Below are 19292 nucleotides of genomic sequence, written 5' to 3' on the forward strand. Positions count from 1 at the left end.
GTAGTTTTTAAAGACATTTGTTTATGGCAACTACAATTCTGTATCTAATGACAGTCCTTTTTTTTCCTCTTTTTCTGGAGGGGGTAAGGCAGGGCAATTAGGGTTAAGTGACTTGCCCAAGGTCACACAGCTAGTAAGTGTCAAATATCTGAGGCCAGATTTGAATTACAGTCCTCTTGACTCCAGGGCCAGTGCTCTATTCACTGTGCCACCTAGCCGCCCCTCTAATGACAGTCCTTATAGGGGGAGGTTTAAAACCTGGAATGATTAGCATTCTAAAGCTTTGGTTAGTGCTTGTAGGTCCAAAATATATTCAAGGCATTGTTTTTTCCTGCGTGCTCCTTAACAGCAGAGTTCCTCCCCCCCCCTTTTTTTTTCAGTATCCCTAGCACTTAGGGCAGTACCTGGACAATCCAAATTGTCCTGTTTAATTTCAGTAAAATAGGGAGAAAAACAATCCTAGTGGCTCCCTGCCCCAAATCCATTTGTTTCTGATGACACTTAAGCAATTGATGCCCCAGAGGAGAATTGGCAGGTGTGACATGTATCTTTCAGTTGCAAAGAAAAGCAGTCTTATAACAGTTTATTTATGTTTCACAGGATGGGAAAACTGCTGAAGACCTTGCGAGAGCAGAGCAACATGAACACGTGGCCAGTCTTCTTTCAAGACTCAGAAAGGTGGGGGGTTCGGTTTATTCTTCGGCAATGATATTACCCTATTACCTATCCTTACTCTTCTGCCAGGGACACATGACCAAAATGATATTTCAAGAATGCTAGCAACCATCTCTTCCTTTTTCCTTGTCATTCCATTTTTTGTGTATTTTTTGGTTTTGATCCCAATGTGCGGTTTTCTCAATATGAGGAACTCTCTGTTGTGGAAACTCATCCATTAGTTAAATTGTTTTATTTGGGGAGGGGGAGGTTTGGAGGCAATTGGGGTTAAGTGACTTGTCCAGGCTCATGCAGCTAGTAAGTGTTTGAGGCCAGATTTGAACTCGGGTTCTTCTAACTCCACATTAGTTAAATTGTTGACGAGTTGCCTACAGCCCTGGTAAGTTACATGACTTGCCCATGATCCCACACCTAGTTTACGTCACCGGCAAGAACTGAGCCTAAATCTTTCTGACTCCAAGGCTGGTCTTCTGACATTGCTGCCCTTTTTGGTCAGGATGTTTAAAAAATATATTAACTGATACTATGCATCTACCCACTTGCTGCGCATTTAGAATTAAGGTAGTTTTGGTGCCTTTAGAAGGCTTTGTTTTGTCTGTGTGCTTAAAACTCAAAGAAGAGGAAGGGTAGAAAAACAAGCTCCTTCTTTCTCCCCTTTCTCAAGGTTGGGAAATCCCAGGTGTCACTCACATTTCCTTCCCGGAAGAACACTTCTAAAACTAGCTAAAGATTCTTGCTTTCAGATGACTATATAATTTGAAATATTTTTAATTCAATAAAATTAGCTGTAAATTTAAAAGAGTTACCCCTTCAAAGCTATCAGATAACCAGCAAGAGCAGCTACAATGAAGGTCATCAGTACAAGGGATAATGACATCTTGACCTTGGATTCGCTGTAGAACTTGGATGCAGGAGTTTCACACTTTGGATCCATGTTCTCGTGTTTGCAAAGCATGTTAGAAGTCCGAGAGCTGGGAGGTATCTTTGAGGTCATGTCATCCAGTGTGCATTCCACAGTGGGGAAACTGAGGACTAGAGAAGGTAGGTGACTCGCTCTAGTCACACAGCTGATAAAAGCCATGTCTTCTGACTCCAGAATTAGTGTTCTTTCTACTGAATCCCTATTGTCCTTTAAAAAAATGATATTCCCCCAAAACCCAAAAGCACACCTCTCCCCACAAGCCAAATTCAAGAAGATGAATGAGGATTAAATAAACAAATTTAATGTAATTAATTAAATTTTAAAAAGTTTAATTTAAATAAATAAAATTAAATAAAAAATAAATTTAATTAAATAAATAAATAAAAGTTGAGCTGACTGAAAAGCTCTCTAAAGAAAGGAAAGTACGCCGTCACAAACAATACGTCCAGTCTCTATTTCTAGCAACTCTCCGCACTGGCTATTTAGCCTCTGTTCTTCTAGTATTTAGCTCACAACAGAGGGTGTTCACCATGAGCATGTGTCGCTAGTAGCCTGCAGCCCGCTGGCTCCCATGTGCCAGAGGCCTCCCCTTCTTTCACTCCTTAGCTGTTCACCTCGCTAAGGAACCAGCGGGTAACACGTGGAGCCAGCCACATAGAACTGGAAATTAATGAAAAGCGTTTTATAAATGAAAAACCTGAAGCCCCCAAAAGTAAAGATCCCTTGACCCCTAGTCTCATGTCCCTGAACAGCTCATTTCATTTTGTTCTAGTTGGGAGTTGTCTTGTCGCTGTCTCAGATATGCATGAGCATGTGTACACTCTGTAGGCGCCTCCCCCACCTCCCTCACTTTTTGCTGTGTAGTATAATCCCATTACGACAGTTAGGTGGCATAATAGACAGAGCACCAGGTCTGGAGCCAGGAAGAACTGGGTTTAAATTTGGCCTCAGCCTTACTAGCTATGTGACCATGGGCAAGTCACTTAACCTTGTTACCTCAGTTTCCTCATCTGTCAAATGAGCTGGAGAAGGAAATGGCAATTCACTCCAGTATCTTTGCCAAGAAAACCCCAAATAGGGTCACAGAGTTGGTCACAATTCAAACGACTGAACAACAATTATCCAATTCGGCTTTCCTGTTTTTTTGGAAGATCATTTGCCTCCCCATTTCCTTCTTTCATTTATTCATTCAAAAATCATTAAGCTTGGACTGTGTGCCAGGCACTCTGCTAGGCCAGTGGGAGTACAGAGCCAAAGACGAGAGCCTTTCTGTCCAGGAGAAAAGAACATATACGAAGGAAATGAAATACAAAGTGTATTGAGTATACGCAGGGACAGTGTAATTGGTGGGCTGGGAGGCATAGATACAGGCTTCCTGTGGCAGGCTATACGAACTGAACCAGGAAGGAAGTGAGGGACTCTATAAAGTAGGCTGTGAAGGTAAATACATCCCAGACATAGGGAATGGAAAGCCCACAGAAAGGCAGGACGTTTGGAGTTAAAAGGTTGCGTGAGGAAGCAGTTTGCCTAGACTGTAGAAAGTATGGAGAAGAGTAATATGTAATAAACCAGATTGGGGTCAGATGTAAAAGACTTTCTATGTTATTCTGGGTTCACATCTGGCCCAGACACTTATTAGCTGGGTGACTTTGGGCTGTAAGGGACAATGTGGGGCACATAAGCATGACCACTCTTCTTCCTAGCCTAGTGTTAGGAGAGGTCATGGGTGAAGGTGTATCTAGTACTGGTGAAGTATCAGAGATACAGTAGCCAGGTTTCCACGATTGCAAGGAAATAGAAGGTGCATGAAAGAAAGAAGTCAGATGTGAAGGGAGGTATGTGTTAATGATAGATAGTTAAGGGTAGGGTCCAAAGGGCATGACAGAGAGAGAGATTAAAATAGGAAGGTTACATAGAATATACGGAGGTGTGCAGAGGAATAGCTGGGGGAGGGAAGTTTCCCACATGGGCACACTTCCCCATCTATAGGTCCTTCATGGCAGCAGTAATACTGACATGATTATCATCCTCTGAGATTGAGATTGATCGCTTCATCCTGCCTGAAGGGCAAAGGCAGGGATTTGTGGGTGACTCTAGTGACCTGAATCACGAAGCTTGACTGGTCGTAGAGGGATGAAACATGGTTGAAGTTCTCACCCTCCATTCATCAACCAGTGTTCACTCTGATGTTGACCATCTTGACTCTACCATCATGGGGACAGGAGCAGGATAACTCTGGAGTTTCTCTAATCCTGATTTTGTGCTTGGCATGTCAGTTTATTAGCCTTCCACAGAGCTGCTGTTGGAAGAATTTCAGCTGAGGGGACAACCATCCTTCCAACCATCATAGTCCACAGTCTTGGAGAGACGCCTTGGACTGGTCACCCTGCCTCTCCCCCTCCTACTAGTTGCCGGGTCATGTTTATTCCACCTGCCCATCTTTCACATGTTCCCTTAACCTGACTCAGATCACCTCTCCCCTAATTGGTCACTTAGCTTCCATTGTTTCCAAATCATCCACCACACAACTGCCAGACTAATATTCCTAAAGCATAGATCTGACCATGTCGTTCCCTTCTTTAAAATTCTTCAGTGTCAACTTGTTACCTCTAAAAGAAAATACAAAAGCCTAGCATTTAAAGAACTCCGTCACGTGGCTCCATCTACCTGTCTGCGTCTCCTTTCATATTACTCACCTTTATGGACTTCCCATTCCCATCCAGTTGGCCTGTTAAATCTTCCCTTTACATGACATTGTATCTCCCACCTCCATACTTTTGCATAGTTGGTCCCACCATGTCTAGAATGCACTCCCTCCTGATCTCTGCTTCCCTCAACACGGTTCAGGTGCCACCCCTTAGGCAGTGACTTTCCCAGTTCCCCATTTCTTAGTGTTCTCTCCCATTTGAAAGTATTTAGTATAACTTATAAATTTTATGCTTAGCTATTTTTCCACATAAGCACCATTTCCCCCACTAGTAGAATAGAAACTCTGTGAAGGCAAATTTTTTTTTTTGCTTCAGTTTTTCTCTCCCTAGCATCTCACACAAAGCCGTGGATTAAAAATGTTTGTTGAATTGAATACAATGAGTGAACAATGGAGAAGAGACTAAGGTTGCCCAGGGGAGTTTGGATGAGCCTATGTCCACTGGGCCAGTAAGCATTTATTAGATGTCTATTATGTGCCAGGCACTGTGTTAAGCATTGGGGATACAAAGAATCACACACACACACACACACACCACCACCACCACCACCACCACCAACAACAACAACAACAACAACAAACCCACAATCCCTGCTCTCAAGGAGCTCACAGGCTAGTGGGGGAGACACCATGCAAACAGCTATGTAGAAACAAACTATACTGAGGATAAACTGGAGATAAAGAACAGATTCTGTCAGCTAGGTGTCATGGACTTCAGAAAATGAGAGGCTTGAAAAAGTTCACTTTGCCTTCTCAGCTATGTGCACATGTCACACATCTAAACAAGAAGAGACATGGATTTATTTTTGTCTTGGTGTGCTGTGATCCCTGAGCAGAAATGTCTTCCCACAACGTTATATTATTATTTGTACTTTTTTACTGTCAGTAGGAATGCTGGCTTAAAATACAAAGGACGTCTTTTATTTAGAAGCAAAGAATAAGCAAATGGTTCTCTTTAACAATCAACTGTCATAACTCATCTGTAGAATTTTCTGGTTCTGGACTCTGACACAATCCATTTGTAAGGATCTCGGAGTCATGGAATTCAAAACTACAAGGGACCTCTGAGGGCAGCCATCCAACCACCACATGAAACACAAATGCCTTCTGCAACATCTGAATGCATCCTTTTTTTTTTTAAAGTATTTTCTACTTTATTCGTACTTTTGCAAAAAGTATTTGGAAGCGGAAACAATGATTTTCTGGTACACCATAGCAATAGTTCTCCACTAAAGAATATTTTAATATACAGAAGAATACCTTGATGTTCTCTCAAATTCATATAACAAGATCTGTCTTTGATTATTACTAAACACTCCCCTAGCTCTGCACTTCCTACCGACTTCACTTTCTGTCTGTGACACCAGCATTTACCCTGTTCAGTATAACAGTAATATAATAATGACAGCCGTCATTTCCATAGTACTTTAAGGTTTCGAAAATGCTTTACAAACATTATCTTGTTGATCTGCACAGCCTTGAGAGTTAGGTGCTATTGTTATACCCATGTTTTTTGTTTTTTGTTTTTCATTTTTCAGATGCTTTATTAACTTATGATTTACATCATTCGTTTCTGCCAGATTTTGAGTTGCAAATTTTCTCCTCGTTTTTCCCCTACCCACTGCCCCAAAATAGCAGTCCCACAGGATATCCCCTCCTCCAATCTGCTCTCTCCCATATTTTCTCCCATACCCCTTTCGACTTTTCCAGTGGATCTCCATGCCCCAGTGCCTGTATATCTTATTTCCCAATTACATGTAAAATAGTATTAATAATAGTGTGTATATATATAACCTTGAATTCCAGATTTATTTCCTTCCCTGTCACCCACCCTTACTGGGAAGATAAGCAATTCAGTATAGGTTGTACATGTGTAGCTAATACAAAACAATAACATAGTAGATATATTGTAAAAGACTGACTATATTTCCCTCCCTTCTATCCCACCTCCCACTTGTTCTATTCTCTACTTTGATCCTGTCCCTTTTCAAAAGTGGGTGCTTCCAACTTCCCTCCACCCCAGCCTGCTCTACTTTCCATCATCCCCTTCCCCCCCCCACTCTTCTGTAGGGTGAGATACCCTATTTAGTGTTTATTTCATTCCCTCCCTGAGCCAAATTCAATGAGAATAAGGTTGACCCATTCCCTTTTGCCTTCCCTATTCTTCCCCTCCATTGTAACCATTTTCCCTTGCCTCTTCTATATGAGATAGTTTACCCCATTCTGTCTCTCCCCATCTCTTCTCATTATATCCCTCTCTCACCTCTTAATTTCACCTTTTAAGTATCATCCCTTCCTCTTAAATTGGTCCTGTGCCCTCTATCTGTGTATACCTGTAAACTTATATACACACATTCACATATGTATTCATGGACTTCAGAAAATGAGAGGCACATTATCAGCTTATACTCTATCAAATAAACCTCTATGAAAGCTTAGCTGTAGCAGACCTTGGTTATGGGGTAGTCAATTTGCCTGGAGCATTGAGGAGAGGGTTTGGAGAACTTGAAGTAGAAACTTCAGGCTCTGCTTACTTAGAGAGGTGGACTTCAGGGTACCTGGGGATCTAATACTTGCTGATGGGAGTTAGATCAAGTACCCTTTTACTAAACTATTTAGGCTGTGGAAAGAATATAATTTTAGGCTGAATAGCTCAGATATAATACACACTTTAGTAGCTCAAATGTATCCCAGGCTTAGTATATGGGATAATGATTAACTTGTATTTGTACCTTTGTTTCACAAGCTTCTTTTCCCTTGTCCAATTGTTCCCATGTCATTCAGAAAAAATATTCTATTCCAGGGATTTAACCTTTCAGGTAGGCGGATGACAAGCCCGTGTAGCTCCGATGTAGCTACTGTACCTTCCCCCCTTTTTTTCTTTTTGGAGGAAGTTAACTCAAATTAACTTCACTGCAGCCCTAGCTCAGTTATAGCCAGGACAACAGGGAGAAGAAAAAAATCTTAATGGTTCAAACCTCTTACCGCCTCCTCAGCTCCGTCAGAGCTGGATGACAGGGGAGGGCTCTGGAGCCCCAGCTAAGAAGAACTGGGAGCACAGGCAAGAGAATCTTAGCAGAATTCTCTTTTTGACCTTTTGCTCAAATAAACTTGTCTTAGGTGTTCATTCCTTTAAAATGTCAGATCTACTCCAAGACTTTAAAAGAAACTGTTTCTCATACAACTTATATAATACAACTGTTTACCAGTGACAATCATGGTCTTAATTTTGAACTTTGAAATAAAAACAATTGAATAACCAAGCTGGTGACCTTAAACTTTGGTTTTTGTAGTTACACAGAACTAAAAAAAATTTTTTGGTGCCAAATAGTAATCAGAATGAATTCAGTTATCTGGATCTATATTCCCAATGATATTGTACAGTTCTCTTTCTGTGACCCAGGAAAGGGTTAAGTGTTAGTCCTATTTCAAAGTGCAGCTTGAAAACCTACTTCTCTTTGATCATTGAAGTGACCCCTTTTCCCTTAGACAGATTTTTGGGGAGAAATTTCCCATTCTCTTTCTGTCCATTTGTCTTTCTACTTTGAGAACTTTGGCTGGAGTTCAAGGAGTAGAAGGAGAAGTGGTTTTCTGCCAGCAGCCTTTCTTTAAGAGATTATCAATATGTCTAGCTCAGGTACAGCATTCTTTTGGCTGCTTGGATGCATTTGGCTTACAGAGTGGCAGATTTAAAAATTTCTTTACACAGACAGACAGAATATACAAAAAAAAATGCAGCAGGGCAAAAGGAAGAAGGTTTCCTCTTTTCTATCTGCCAGTATCTCAGAGACAGGATATACACAAAACAACACAACACACAGACAGTGACATCTAGCAACAATCCACAGACAGTTAAAGGTACAATAACACTTTAACAGCAAACACCAAATTCAGAAGAGAGGGAAAAGATTAAAAAAAAAAAACAGAAACCCGGCGCTCCGTCAGCATCCTGACCTTGGAGGCATGTAGGGGCTGTACCGCTGCATCCAGCTTAGGCTCCTACTTTTACCTGGGGCCAAGGGACAGAGTCTCAGTGATCACCCCCTAGGCACTTTCACAGACCATGAGTACTCACTGAACAGAACACTCTTGGATCTAATTGAAAGAATTTGGATAGGACTCAGGTTCTGGTCCACTCAGGGAAGCAATGCGAGCCTGGGGCCGAGGAATTTCACTCGGTGGCCTCTCCTAGGTCAGACTGCTCTTCTGGCCCTTCAGGGAGCCTGGTCCAGCTGTCAAAACAGAGCCAAAGTCTATCTCGGTGGAACCTCCAGTCTGTAATGGACACCCGAGAATTAACAGGACAGCTAGGCCAATTATAATTTGATAGAAGTGTTTATTAACTGGCCAGGACTGCCTGTCAGACCAAAAGACAGCATTGAGCTTTCTGTTAGACATAATTTTATAGACAATGTGATTGCTAGCAACAGAATATGTTTCTAAGGGCTTAGCATTGTTTCTATTGAGGCAAAGCTTTCTCAGTATTATTCTTGTTGAAGCAAAGCATTCTCAGTATTATTCCTATTGAAACAAAGCCTTAGTATTATTTCTACTGAAGCGAAACAGACCTGAATCCTTAGGAATATGTGGCATGTTTTTAGCAACACAGGTGAAACATCTTTTACTATTGGAGCCTATTAGGTGGTTTCCAAGGAACCCAGTAGGGGTTCCCTCTAGCAGGTTTAAGGGGGCTCTAGTGTATAATTTCTGGTGGGCACTTCATGCCCATATACCCTTATATATATATTTCCCTTCGACTAATTTCATACTGACAAAAGTTTCATCAGTTACAATTATTGCTTTTCCATGTAGGAATGTTAATAGTTCAACTTTGATAAGTTCCTTATGATTTCTTTTCCCTGTTTATCTTCTCATGCTTCTCTTGCTTCTTGTATCTGAATGTGAAATTTTCTCTTCCACTCTGGTTTTTATATGAATGCGTCCTTATCATCTCCTTTAGTCAAAAATGTTAGGAAGCAATGTTACCTATATTCACCTAATTGAAGGGCTCTTACAGAGGGAGAAATAGACTTAATTAAAGTTATGAAGCTACAAAGAACCTTAGAAAGGACCTATTTTTATTTTCAAATGAGGAAAATAAGGGGCAAAGAAGTCACATAAAGCCTATGTGTGCCTCCAAAAGGCAAAACTAGAACAAATGCACTGGGCATCAAGGTAAGGGGAGAGAGTACAAAAAAAGAATGGCACCTTCACGTAGCCTACATTCTTGTAGGGTAGATGATGGACACAGATTACTTTAGTACAGGGTCTGATGTGAAAGTGCAGTAAAAAAAAAAAAAGGCATTTTGTATTATGAGAGTTTGGAGGATTGGAGATACCACTTCAGACTGAGAGTGGATAAGGGAAAGCTTCTTGAACTTTATCTTTCAGAAAAGCTAAAAATTAGATAGGCAGACTTGGGAATCTTTAGACACTGAGAGAAATATGACATTATTATTATTAATTTCACATGACTCAATATAAGAGAAGAATTCTTAGAAACTAGAGTAGTTCAGTAGTGGAATATGATGTATCAATAGCTGATCAACTCCCTTCACTAAAAATATTCAAGCAAAGACAGATGATCACCTTCCTGAGATGTTAGCGAAGGTGTTCTTGCATTGGTTAGGAAACTGAACTAGATGACTCCCAGGGTTCCTAACAGCTAAGCCTTTGTGGTATATAACGCATAGAAGCTTAAGTAGCTGGAGGCATGAGTGTAGGCTGTAACTAAAATATTCAGAATAGCTCTTTATTTATTTGTATTGAAATCTCAACTAAAGTTGGTATGTGAAACCCAGCGGTTTAAATAAGGACCACTTACCTATGGAATAATGAATATGTTCTTTAACATAGGTTTCACTATACTTCCCAGCATGTATACATTCACTCAATTCCCACAATTCCCTCAAACATAAACATTGTGGAACATAATCCACCAGCTTCTAAAATTCCACTATCCCCTCAAAGAGAGAATAAAAACTCACCCATGCGACCTGGTGTCAGGATAAATAGGCTTAATGAAATATGAATATATTTCTTTCCCCCCATTTCTAGCTAATATTTTCTTTCCAATGAACAGCTCTGTTTAAGAAAAGTTCTCACTTTGTTTTGCAGTTCTGTGACATCCGGGGTTCCACAGATTTTCTTTTCTTTGTGTGATGTTTACCACTTCAGAAACCTTTGTGTTGGTGCATTGAGCCACTGAGAATGTTTAAGCAAAAGTAAACTGCCAAAACATTACTCTCAGGAGTAGCTCAGGTCTCCTCAGAGAAATCCTTCCTCTGTAATATTGGCAAGTGTGTTAATTCATATGTGCTTTAAGCTTGATTCACTAACTCCATGGGGAAACTTCTTTAAAATTCTATAAATTCTGTAAAGTTATGCTACTTCCCAGAGAACTATCCCCTACAAGAAAAAAAAATTGGGAACAGGAGGCATGAGGGAACAGTTCATCAAATTAGTCAACATGTTTAGAAAGTCTGACAGTTATATACAATGAACCACATACCTGGTCCTGGCTCTCCGAAGAAATATGATGAAGTGACTTCTCATATTTTTTCCATATTTGGGGGACAACTTGTTCATTATAATTTTTCATCATTCAATTTTGAATTTAGAAAAAGAAATTGCACCTCTTTCTTGGTCTGTCTATTATCAGTTCATAGAGTTGATTTCTCTAATGTTGTTAGGCAAAAAAAATTAATTATTTAAAAAAGTAGGTGGTGAGAAAACAGAACTCATTCTGGGTTGTGGACTTAGGTCTCCATTAGTGTTGGAAATTCTCAGTGTAAAAACTTCCTACACCCATGCAGACTGGCAAATCACAGTAATGTAATATATTTAAAGAGCTGGTTGAGGCTTAAACAGGATAAGTGACTTGACCATGGTCATACAGCTAATGTTGTATCATAGGAAGGACTTTAACCCAGGTTTTCCCAACTCCAAGGCTAACTCTATATCCATTAATGATTGTTGTTGAAGTAGCACATTGAAAATATTATCTCATTTAACCCTCACGAACCACCCTTTGAAGTATTATGGATATTTTTTCTGTTTTTCAGATGAGAAAACTCCACCTCTGAGAATTTGCATGATTGGTTCAGGGTCATACAGATAGTAAAAGATCCTTCAGACTACAAGCCCGTGAATCTCTTTACTGTCCTGTGCTGCATCAGCATGATAGATAATTCAAAATAGTTCAGAAGTCATGTATTCTTTCCTTTGGAAATCAGTTATCTTTCAACTTTATCTTTTAGCTCTGGTTTTCTCTGGCTAATGTTAAAATTGTAATCGCTCACTTTCTCTAAGCATTCAGCAATCAGATACTTGGATATTTGGAATGGTACCCAGGACTACACTCAAAAGTGTGTGTGTGTGTGTGTGTGTGTGTGTGTGTGTGTGTTTGAGGGGAGGAGGACAGAGGAGAGGTGCCCAAGACTAAAAATGTAACACTGATAAATTCCGTATGGATAAAGTCTAGCTGTATTATGATACAGAAAGAAATATTCATCAGTTTTTGTGATTGCTTTGACATGTGGCCCATCTCCAGTCATAGTTTTCAAATATGTAGCCATCTTTTCCAATGTGAAACTTGAGTTACAAGGAAATTGTCTCTCCTTTCTCCATCTGTTTTCACATAGCTACCACAGAGATATTAAGTCTATGTCATTCCTTTGCTCAGTGAACTCTAATCCAGGGGTGAGGAACCTGTGACCTTGATGCTACATGTGGCCCTCTAGGTCCTCAAGTGCAGCCCTTTGACTGAATCCAAACTTCATAGAACATGTCTTCTTAATAAATGGATTTTTTTCTGTGACATTCAGATTCTAAGGGCTGCACCCAACAACCTAGAAGGCCAAATGTGGCCTTGAGGCTGCAAATTCCCCACCTCTGCTCTTAGAACAAATAGGAACTCGTCTGTCTGCCATTCAAAGCCCCTCTAATGTGGCTCTAACCTTCCTTTCCAGATTTATTAGACGTTTCTTACACATTTCTCTTCACATACTCCTCAGTATCCAAGTGGATAGAGTGATGGACCTGTAGTCCAGAAGACGTGAGTTCAAATCCAGGCTCAGACATTAACTAGTTGTGTGACCCTGGGTGATTCACTTAACCTCTCTACTTCAGTTTCCTCATCTATCAAATTGAAATAATAATAATAATTATAATAGCACTTGCTCCTGGGCTTGTTTTGGGGATAAGTGAGATTATATTTGTAAAACGTCTTACCAGGGCGGCTAGGTGGCACAGTGAATAGAGCACTGGCCCTGGAGTCAGGAGGACCTGAGTTCAAATCTGGCCTCAGACACTTAACACAAAAACTAGCCATGTGACCTTGGGCAAGTCACTTACCCCCAATTGCCCTCCAAAAAGCAAAAAAACAAACAAACCATTTTACCAACCTTAAAGCACTATATAAATGCTAGCTATAATTATTAGAGGCAGATAGGTGGCTCAGGAAATAGAGTGCTGGACCAGAAGTTAAGAAGTGAGTTCAAATGGGACCTTAGACATTGAATGGCTGTGTGACCCTGGGCAAGTCACTCTGCCTCATTTTCCTCATCTGTAAAATAGAGATGATAATAGCACCTGCCACCCACACTCCTTATGATAATAAAATGAGATATTATTTGTAAAGGGTTTTGTAAACCTTAAACTTCTATAGGCACAGCTAGGTGGTGCAGTGAATAGAGCACCAGCCCTGGAGTCAAGAAGACTTGAGTTCAAATCCGGCCTCTGACACAACACAAAAACTAGCCATGTGACCTTGGACAAGTCACTTAACCCCAATTGCCCTACCTTCCCCCCTCTAAAATGAAAAAAAGAAAAAACCTTGTACAAATATTAGCTGACTCAATACAGGCAAACTCTCCTGCTTTCTATTTATCACCCCACTGCATACCCCAACTCTATTCCCTTACCAGGCTATTCCCCAGTGCCTAGATTGAGATCCCTTCTCATTTTTACTTCTTAGAATTACTAATTTACTTGTAAAGCTCAGTCCAAATGCTGGCTCCAACATGAGACTTTTCCCTCTGTCCTGCTTTCCTATCCCTACTGCCTTCAGGAGCAGCCCAGCATTTTTATATAGCTCCAATTGTCCATTTTTCCTTGTATTGAGCCTGTTTGTGTTTTTCTACAGTTTATACCCCTATTTAAAGACAGCTGTGATGCATATGTCCCCACCCCCTCAGTCTTCTCTAAGCCAAACATTCCCAGGTCTTTCTGTGCCAGGTGGGGTGGGCCAGGTGGTGTAATAGTAGTATCTGCCTGCTACTACCACAACCCCATTCATTTCCCACTGTCAGCAAACTACAGAAAAGCAGTGCCATCTAACCATAAAGGGAAGGTAGTGTGGAATTTGGCCACCAGATGGTGATAACGTCAAGCCACCAATGAAGTGAATTATGAAAATTATGAAATCAGAAGATATATCGAAGTAATATCTAAGTTAAGGGTTCTTACCTGGAATTTATTGATAGATTTCAGGGGGTCCATCAATCTGAATGGAGGGGATATCTTTTATCTTTACTAACCTTTGATTTCCTTTTTACTCCTATGCCTTTTATTCTATGCATTGAAAACCTTATTCTGAGAGGGGGTCCATAGAATAGGGCTCACCTCATTGCCAGATAGGTCTGTGTCATTAAAAAGACTAAGAACCTCTGCTCTGAGTGGGTGTATGGCTCACTGCCCCTCCTTAGTTGGCAAATGAAGAAGTTTGCAGAGTTGGTTGGTAATGTGCCCAAAGCCAGCCAGCCGAACCATGCAGGGTAACTCAGTCACCTTACCTTGCCGTCCACATGATGAACATGAGCAACTGACCTCTCTGGAGATGACTGCAGTTCACGCACTAGCGCCATTTGCAAAAGTGATAGAACTGTAGGGATAGTCTATTAATAGCAGCATCCTCTGAGTCAAAATACACTTTGATTCTGATGGAGGGAAGAAGTAGACACAGAGAAGCCCCATGTTGGGATAGGTGGGACTAAGAAACAAAGTAAGTCCAAAAAAGTGACCAGTCAGAAGACTCCCATATGACATACAGGTCACTAATGCTTTCTTAATGAAGAGTCGGGAAACGTGGGTAGTTGAGTACTAAACATGACAAAATGTGGAAGATCACAGCGAACCCTTATACATTGGGGGATTGGGAACATGGCACCCCAACGTGAAATTTCTGGGCACTCCCTTCATACCAGAGAAGAATGGTGAATTTCTTTTCTTTTTCTTTTATGGGGAGTGTACAGTGCCTTATTGTAAGATTTGGGTTATTTGGTTATAAGCTATATTATACAATACAATACACATAGTTTATGTACTTCTGAGTTTCTAAAGTTTTTCCATCAGCAGTTGGCTTTCCCATGTCATCTAGTACTTCTGCAAAACTTCCTCAAAATTCCCATTTAATTTCTTATGCCAACCCATTAAATATCGAAACCATGATGGGGAAAATCACAGTGTGGAAGGGATAACTGAACATTATAATAGATAGTCTATAGGGGTTCTTAACCTGAGGTCATTGAACTTTTTTTCTTAATATTTTGATTATTATTTTAATTAAATGTTTCTTTTTTAACACTAGATATAGTATTTATGCATTTAAAAACATTCTGAGAAGGGGTACATGGTTTCACCAGATTGCCAAAGGGCTCTATTCCACATGCAAGGATAAGAACTCCTGGGTTAGAACAAAGATCAGAAGAGCAAAAATCAGAATCAATACCAAATTAGAAGAAAAAAGAAAGCCTTCCTGTAGATGATGAGATGTTAGGACTTGGAGGAAGCTAGGAAAGCCGGGAGAGGTGAAGGGGAGGATTTCAGGCATAGGGGACAGTTAGTGAAAATGCTCAGAGTAGGGTCTTATGCAAGGAACATCAAGGAAAACAATGTCACTGGTTTGGAGTAAATGGGAATGAATATAAGAAGACTAGAAATGTCTGAGGGGACCAGGTTGTGAATGGCTAAGTTATTACAGTAGTCTAGACAGGGAGATATTATAGAGTGTTCTAGAAAAGTTGCAGTGGGAATGGGAAAATGACATTGTGATGTGTTAGAGATGTCACTGATATGAGTGCTCCCTTCACCAATGCAGATGGCAACCCCTTCATCTTATTTTCTCATAGATAATCCAGTGAGTATCAGATGCTTTCCTCTGGTTCTTTTCAATAACTTGCGGAGTAAAGATATACTTCTTGAACTCCCTACCTCTTGTTTTTCATGCTAGCTCCTTTTCTGGTGATGATGCTTATTTTGGTTGAGGGGGTTGGGGCAATGAAGGGTAGGAAGACCTGCCAGGGAGGAGAGGAGAGTCACAAAACCTTAGAAGTTCATGTCTCTGTTGACAACATGATTTGGCAATTGCAAGTGAGATTCATGATAATTCTGACTCTTCACATTAGGGGAAATAGGGTTGAGGGCGGTGGTGTTCCTTAAGCAATAAAATGTATGCATTTTTTTCCCTTTTCCTTTTTTAGGATCACTGACTCAGTAATCTTAGAGACATAGCCACTTATCTTAGCTGGAGTGAAAATGGCTTTAATAGCTAAGGCTAAGCCCTACTTCTGGGAAAAAAGGACAAGGAGATTAAGACAGACCGGATATAGTCCTGGGTAGAGAAGTTGCTAATGCAGACTATTTTCCCTTTTTTTTTTCATAAGACCAAGCTTTCTGATTACCAGCCTGCAAAATATTGGAATTATGGTATACCTTCCCATTCCTCCTAGCTAAAAAAAGAGTACATATGTATATATGATTGTATGTGTTATGTATGTGTATTTACCTGTGCATGTGTATATGAGAGGCCAGAAGATTGTTATAATGCAGTACTGTAAACTTAGTAAAATGATATTTCTTTATATAAAATAAGGTATCTTTAGGGTACAGCATTATTTAGGAAACAATGAAATGTATCACATATTTAAACTTGAACCACTTTTGATGCTGGGTCAGAATATGCCAATTTAAGAGCTCATCACTAGACCTATGCTTTTGATGTGAATTGAGACTCCTTATGGAACCTACCCTAGTCTAGCGTAGTTTGCTCTTCATAGAGCAAAAGATTTTTTTCAAAAAGTAATCTTGGGGCAGCTAGGTGGCTCAGTGAATAGAGCACTGGTCATGAAGTCAGGAGGAGCTGGGTTCAAATCTGGCCTCAGACACTTAACAAAAAATAGCTGTGTGACCTTGGGCAAGTCACTTAACCCCAACTGCCTTCCAAAAACCAAAAAAAAAGAAGAAAGTGATTTCCTCCAACTGCCCTCCAAAAAAAAAAAAGCAAAAAAAAATATATAAAAAGCAATCTAATTAAGTTGCTTAATAAACACATAAACTAGGAGAAGAAGCTAAGATTAGAGGTGACACTTTCTACTGTGAGAATCTAGGGCTGAAAGGGTTCTGTCTATTTTCAGCTGCTTTTTTTGTAACAAGTATTTATAAATCTGCTTTGGAATTGCCCAGCCCACACACAAGAAACCAGGCATTAACTGGGGAATTTGGTTCTCGGTGAGGTGAGCAGCAAATGATACTCCCCATGCAAACTTCAGTGATTCCCACTTCTAAGAAATCCCCGCTTTGGAATTCTTCCCTTCCAACATACGTCCTAGGTTAGTCTTTTTTTTCTTCTCCAGTACTAGAGCACTACTTCATCATGGAACGGAGGTGACCTTAAAGGTAAAAACTAGGCCAATGAGAGAAGAAAAACCTCTGCGCAGTTTCTGCTGAACTGACTGGGCCACAATGGGCTCTGCATCTTTCATATGAGGAACTAACTAAATTCGAAAGGCTTCACCCATGTCTAGAAGACTGGCCCCCAGTGATGATGGTTTGTTTGGGTAACACCTCCTCCAACCACCTACAAAGAATCACAGCAGTGGCTGTGATCTTTAATGACAGGGAGTGCCCACACTGGGGATTCTAGAAGCAGATTTCCGGGGATTCAGAAACTTGGATTAGGAAAAAGATTATGCCTTTATTTCAGTGTAATTGGTCTGCTTTGTAATTCTATGTATTGTATCTTATACACTTTAAAACGTTATTTCAAAAAGTGTTCTAAAAACTTCACTAGATTGCCAAAGAGATCTCATGACACAAAATAGGTGAAGAAACCATATCCTACACCATAGAAGTGACAGATTATATGACTTTGAACGAGATGTAGTATTTTATTTTGAAGCTCCCTTTTTCACATTCAGAAATGGAGTGGAAATGATCCTGGGTTCTATAAGTTATGCCAGCCAAGTGCCAATTTGTAAACATTCTGCCAGGAAGGTAAGACTGAGTCTGGCAACAGGCTCTGGTGGCTGAAAACCAGCCAGTTTGTAGAAGAAGTCTCATCACTCAGAGGTACTGGTCCCCAGGTAATGAGGTTTTATTAGCCACAGCATTTCCTGACACCATCTACTAAGGTATGGAGCTGAGGTTCTGCATTGGAAGAGGGAGTTCTAGCAAGCCATTGAAATCACAGATCTTGAAATATTGAATTTAGTGTTTTGTTATTTTTTTTAAGTTTAGACTTTACTAAAAAGGATCCCATGAATTAAGTTTCACAAGTAGGAGTGTTTCTTGAAACTAAGTCTAAGCTCTCCATCTGCTACTGGGACAACAGTGAGAAACTTTCTTGCCCTCTGCCACAATCCCAAACATTACATATTCCCAGACTATCATTTTAGGGTGGTCAGTAAAATCCACAGGACTCCAGTAAAAGTCCCAGTCTAAATTCCGTAGCAATGATTCATCAGTTTGACCCTCACAGTCATCGTCCTGTCAGCCTCTACACCTCACCTCTGGAAGCCACAGGGAACTCAAAATCGATAAACGGCTTTGCTTTGAGATCCCTTCCAGCTCTACATCTGGGGTGTCTGTTTGACATTCAGAACCCTTCTTCACCTGTCCCCACCTTTCTAGTCTCCTTACACCCCCCACCTCCTGCACGATACTCTGATTCAGTGACACAGGCCTCCTTGCTGGAACCTGAAAAGGCTTAAGTTTAAAAGGGCCAGGACCTTCCATTGCATCCTGGGCCATCTCCAGTCATCCTGATGAATATCTGGCCACTGGACCCACATGACTCTGGAGAAGAAAGTGAGGCTGGTGAATCTTACACAGCCCCACCTCACTCAAATCAGAGTTAACTGCAAGTCATGTCATCATCTCCCTGATGCCATGGTCTTCTTTCAAAAACAAAGCTCCTAGATTGAACCACAATAGGTCCCTGCCCAAGCTCTACTTTATGACTGCATTTTGGGCCCTTCTGGCTTACAGTGAATGTCAATGGTAACTGTTTCTCTTTGGAACAGCAACCATGAGGTTCTTCCCCTCCCAGCATATTTTTTTCTTTTTTTCTAATTAAATGAGCCATCCCTTGACTCACTTCTTAAAGAGGCCTATTCACTGAATGGGCATGACCTCACTCTAAGTGAGTATGTGAAAAAGCCTTAGCCTAAAAGGGCCAGGGTCTCCCCTTGCATGCCGGGTCATCTCCAGTCTTCCTGATCAATATCTGGTCACTGGACTCACATGGCTCTGGGGGAGAAAGTGAGGCTGGTGACCTTGCACAGTCCAGAGTTCTCGTTTCTACCTCCACCTGCTACAGAAGGCCTTTCTTGATCTCCCTTATTCCTGGTGCCTTCCTTCTCGTGATTACTTCTAATTTATCTTGCTTCTTTGTACACGGATTTTTGTGTGGTGTTTCCCCCATTAAACTATGAGCTTCTTGAGGGCAGGAATTGTTTCTTGCCTTTTTTTTTGTGTCCCCAGAGCTTAGCACAGTGTCTGTCACTTTAGTAGACATTGACATGTTTACTGACTGATTGATCTATGATCTTATGACTCTGACTTTGACCCAACTCTGACACTTAGCAGCTCCATGACCTTGGGAAAAGTCTGAGCTTTGGTTTCCTCATCTTTAAAATAGAAATAATAAAAATGGGCATTTATATGTATCTTAATGTTTCCAAAGTATTTTACATACATCATTTGAACCTC

The 19292-nt window shown here is 40.6% G+C and overlaps 1 protein-coding gene across 6 annotated transcripts in view; it reads left to right on the plus strand.

Moving 5' to 3' along the window:
* Positions 1-19292, plus strand: part of DAPK1 (death associated protein kinase 1) — a 257163-nt gene that overhangs the window by 203618 nt on the left and 34253 nt on the right. For all 6 annotated transcript variants that reach the window (XM_069087981.1, XM_069087979.1, XM_069087980.1 and 3 more), the window contains exon 19: positions 601-678. In XM_069087981.1, coding sequence (XP_068944082.1) covers positions 601-678 — 78 coding nt within the window. The remainder of the gene's footprint in view (positions 1-600; positions 679-19292) is intronic.

The sequence above is a fragment of the Petaurus breviceps genome, unplaced genomic scaffold (assembly GCF_028583685.1).
Source record: "Petaurus breviceps papuanus isolate PSGF00001 unplaced genomic scaffold, PetGlider_PUasm1.0 183, whole genome shotgun sequence".
In the NCBI taxonomy this organism is placed as follows: domain Eukaryota; kingdom Metazoa; phylum Chordata; class Mammalia; order Diprotodontia; family Petauridae; genus Petaurus; species Petaurus breviceps.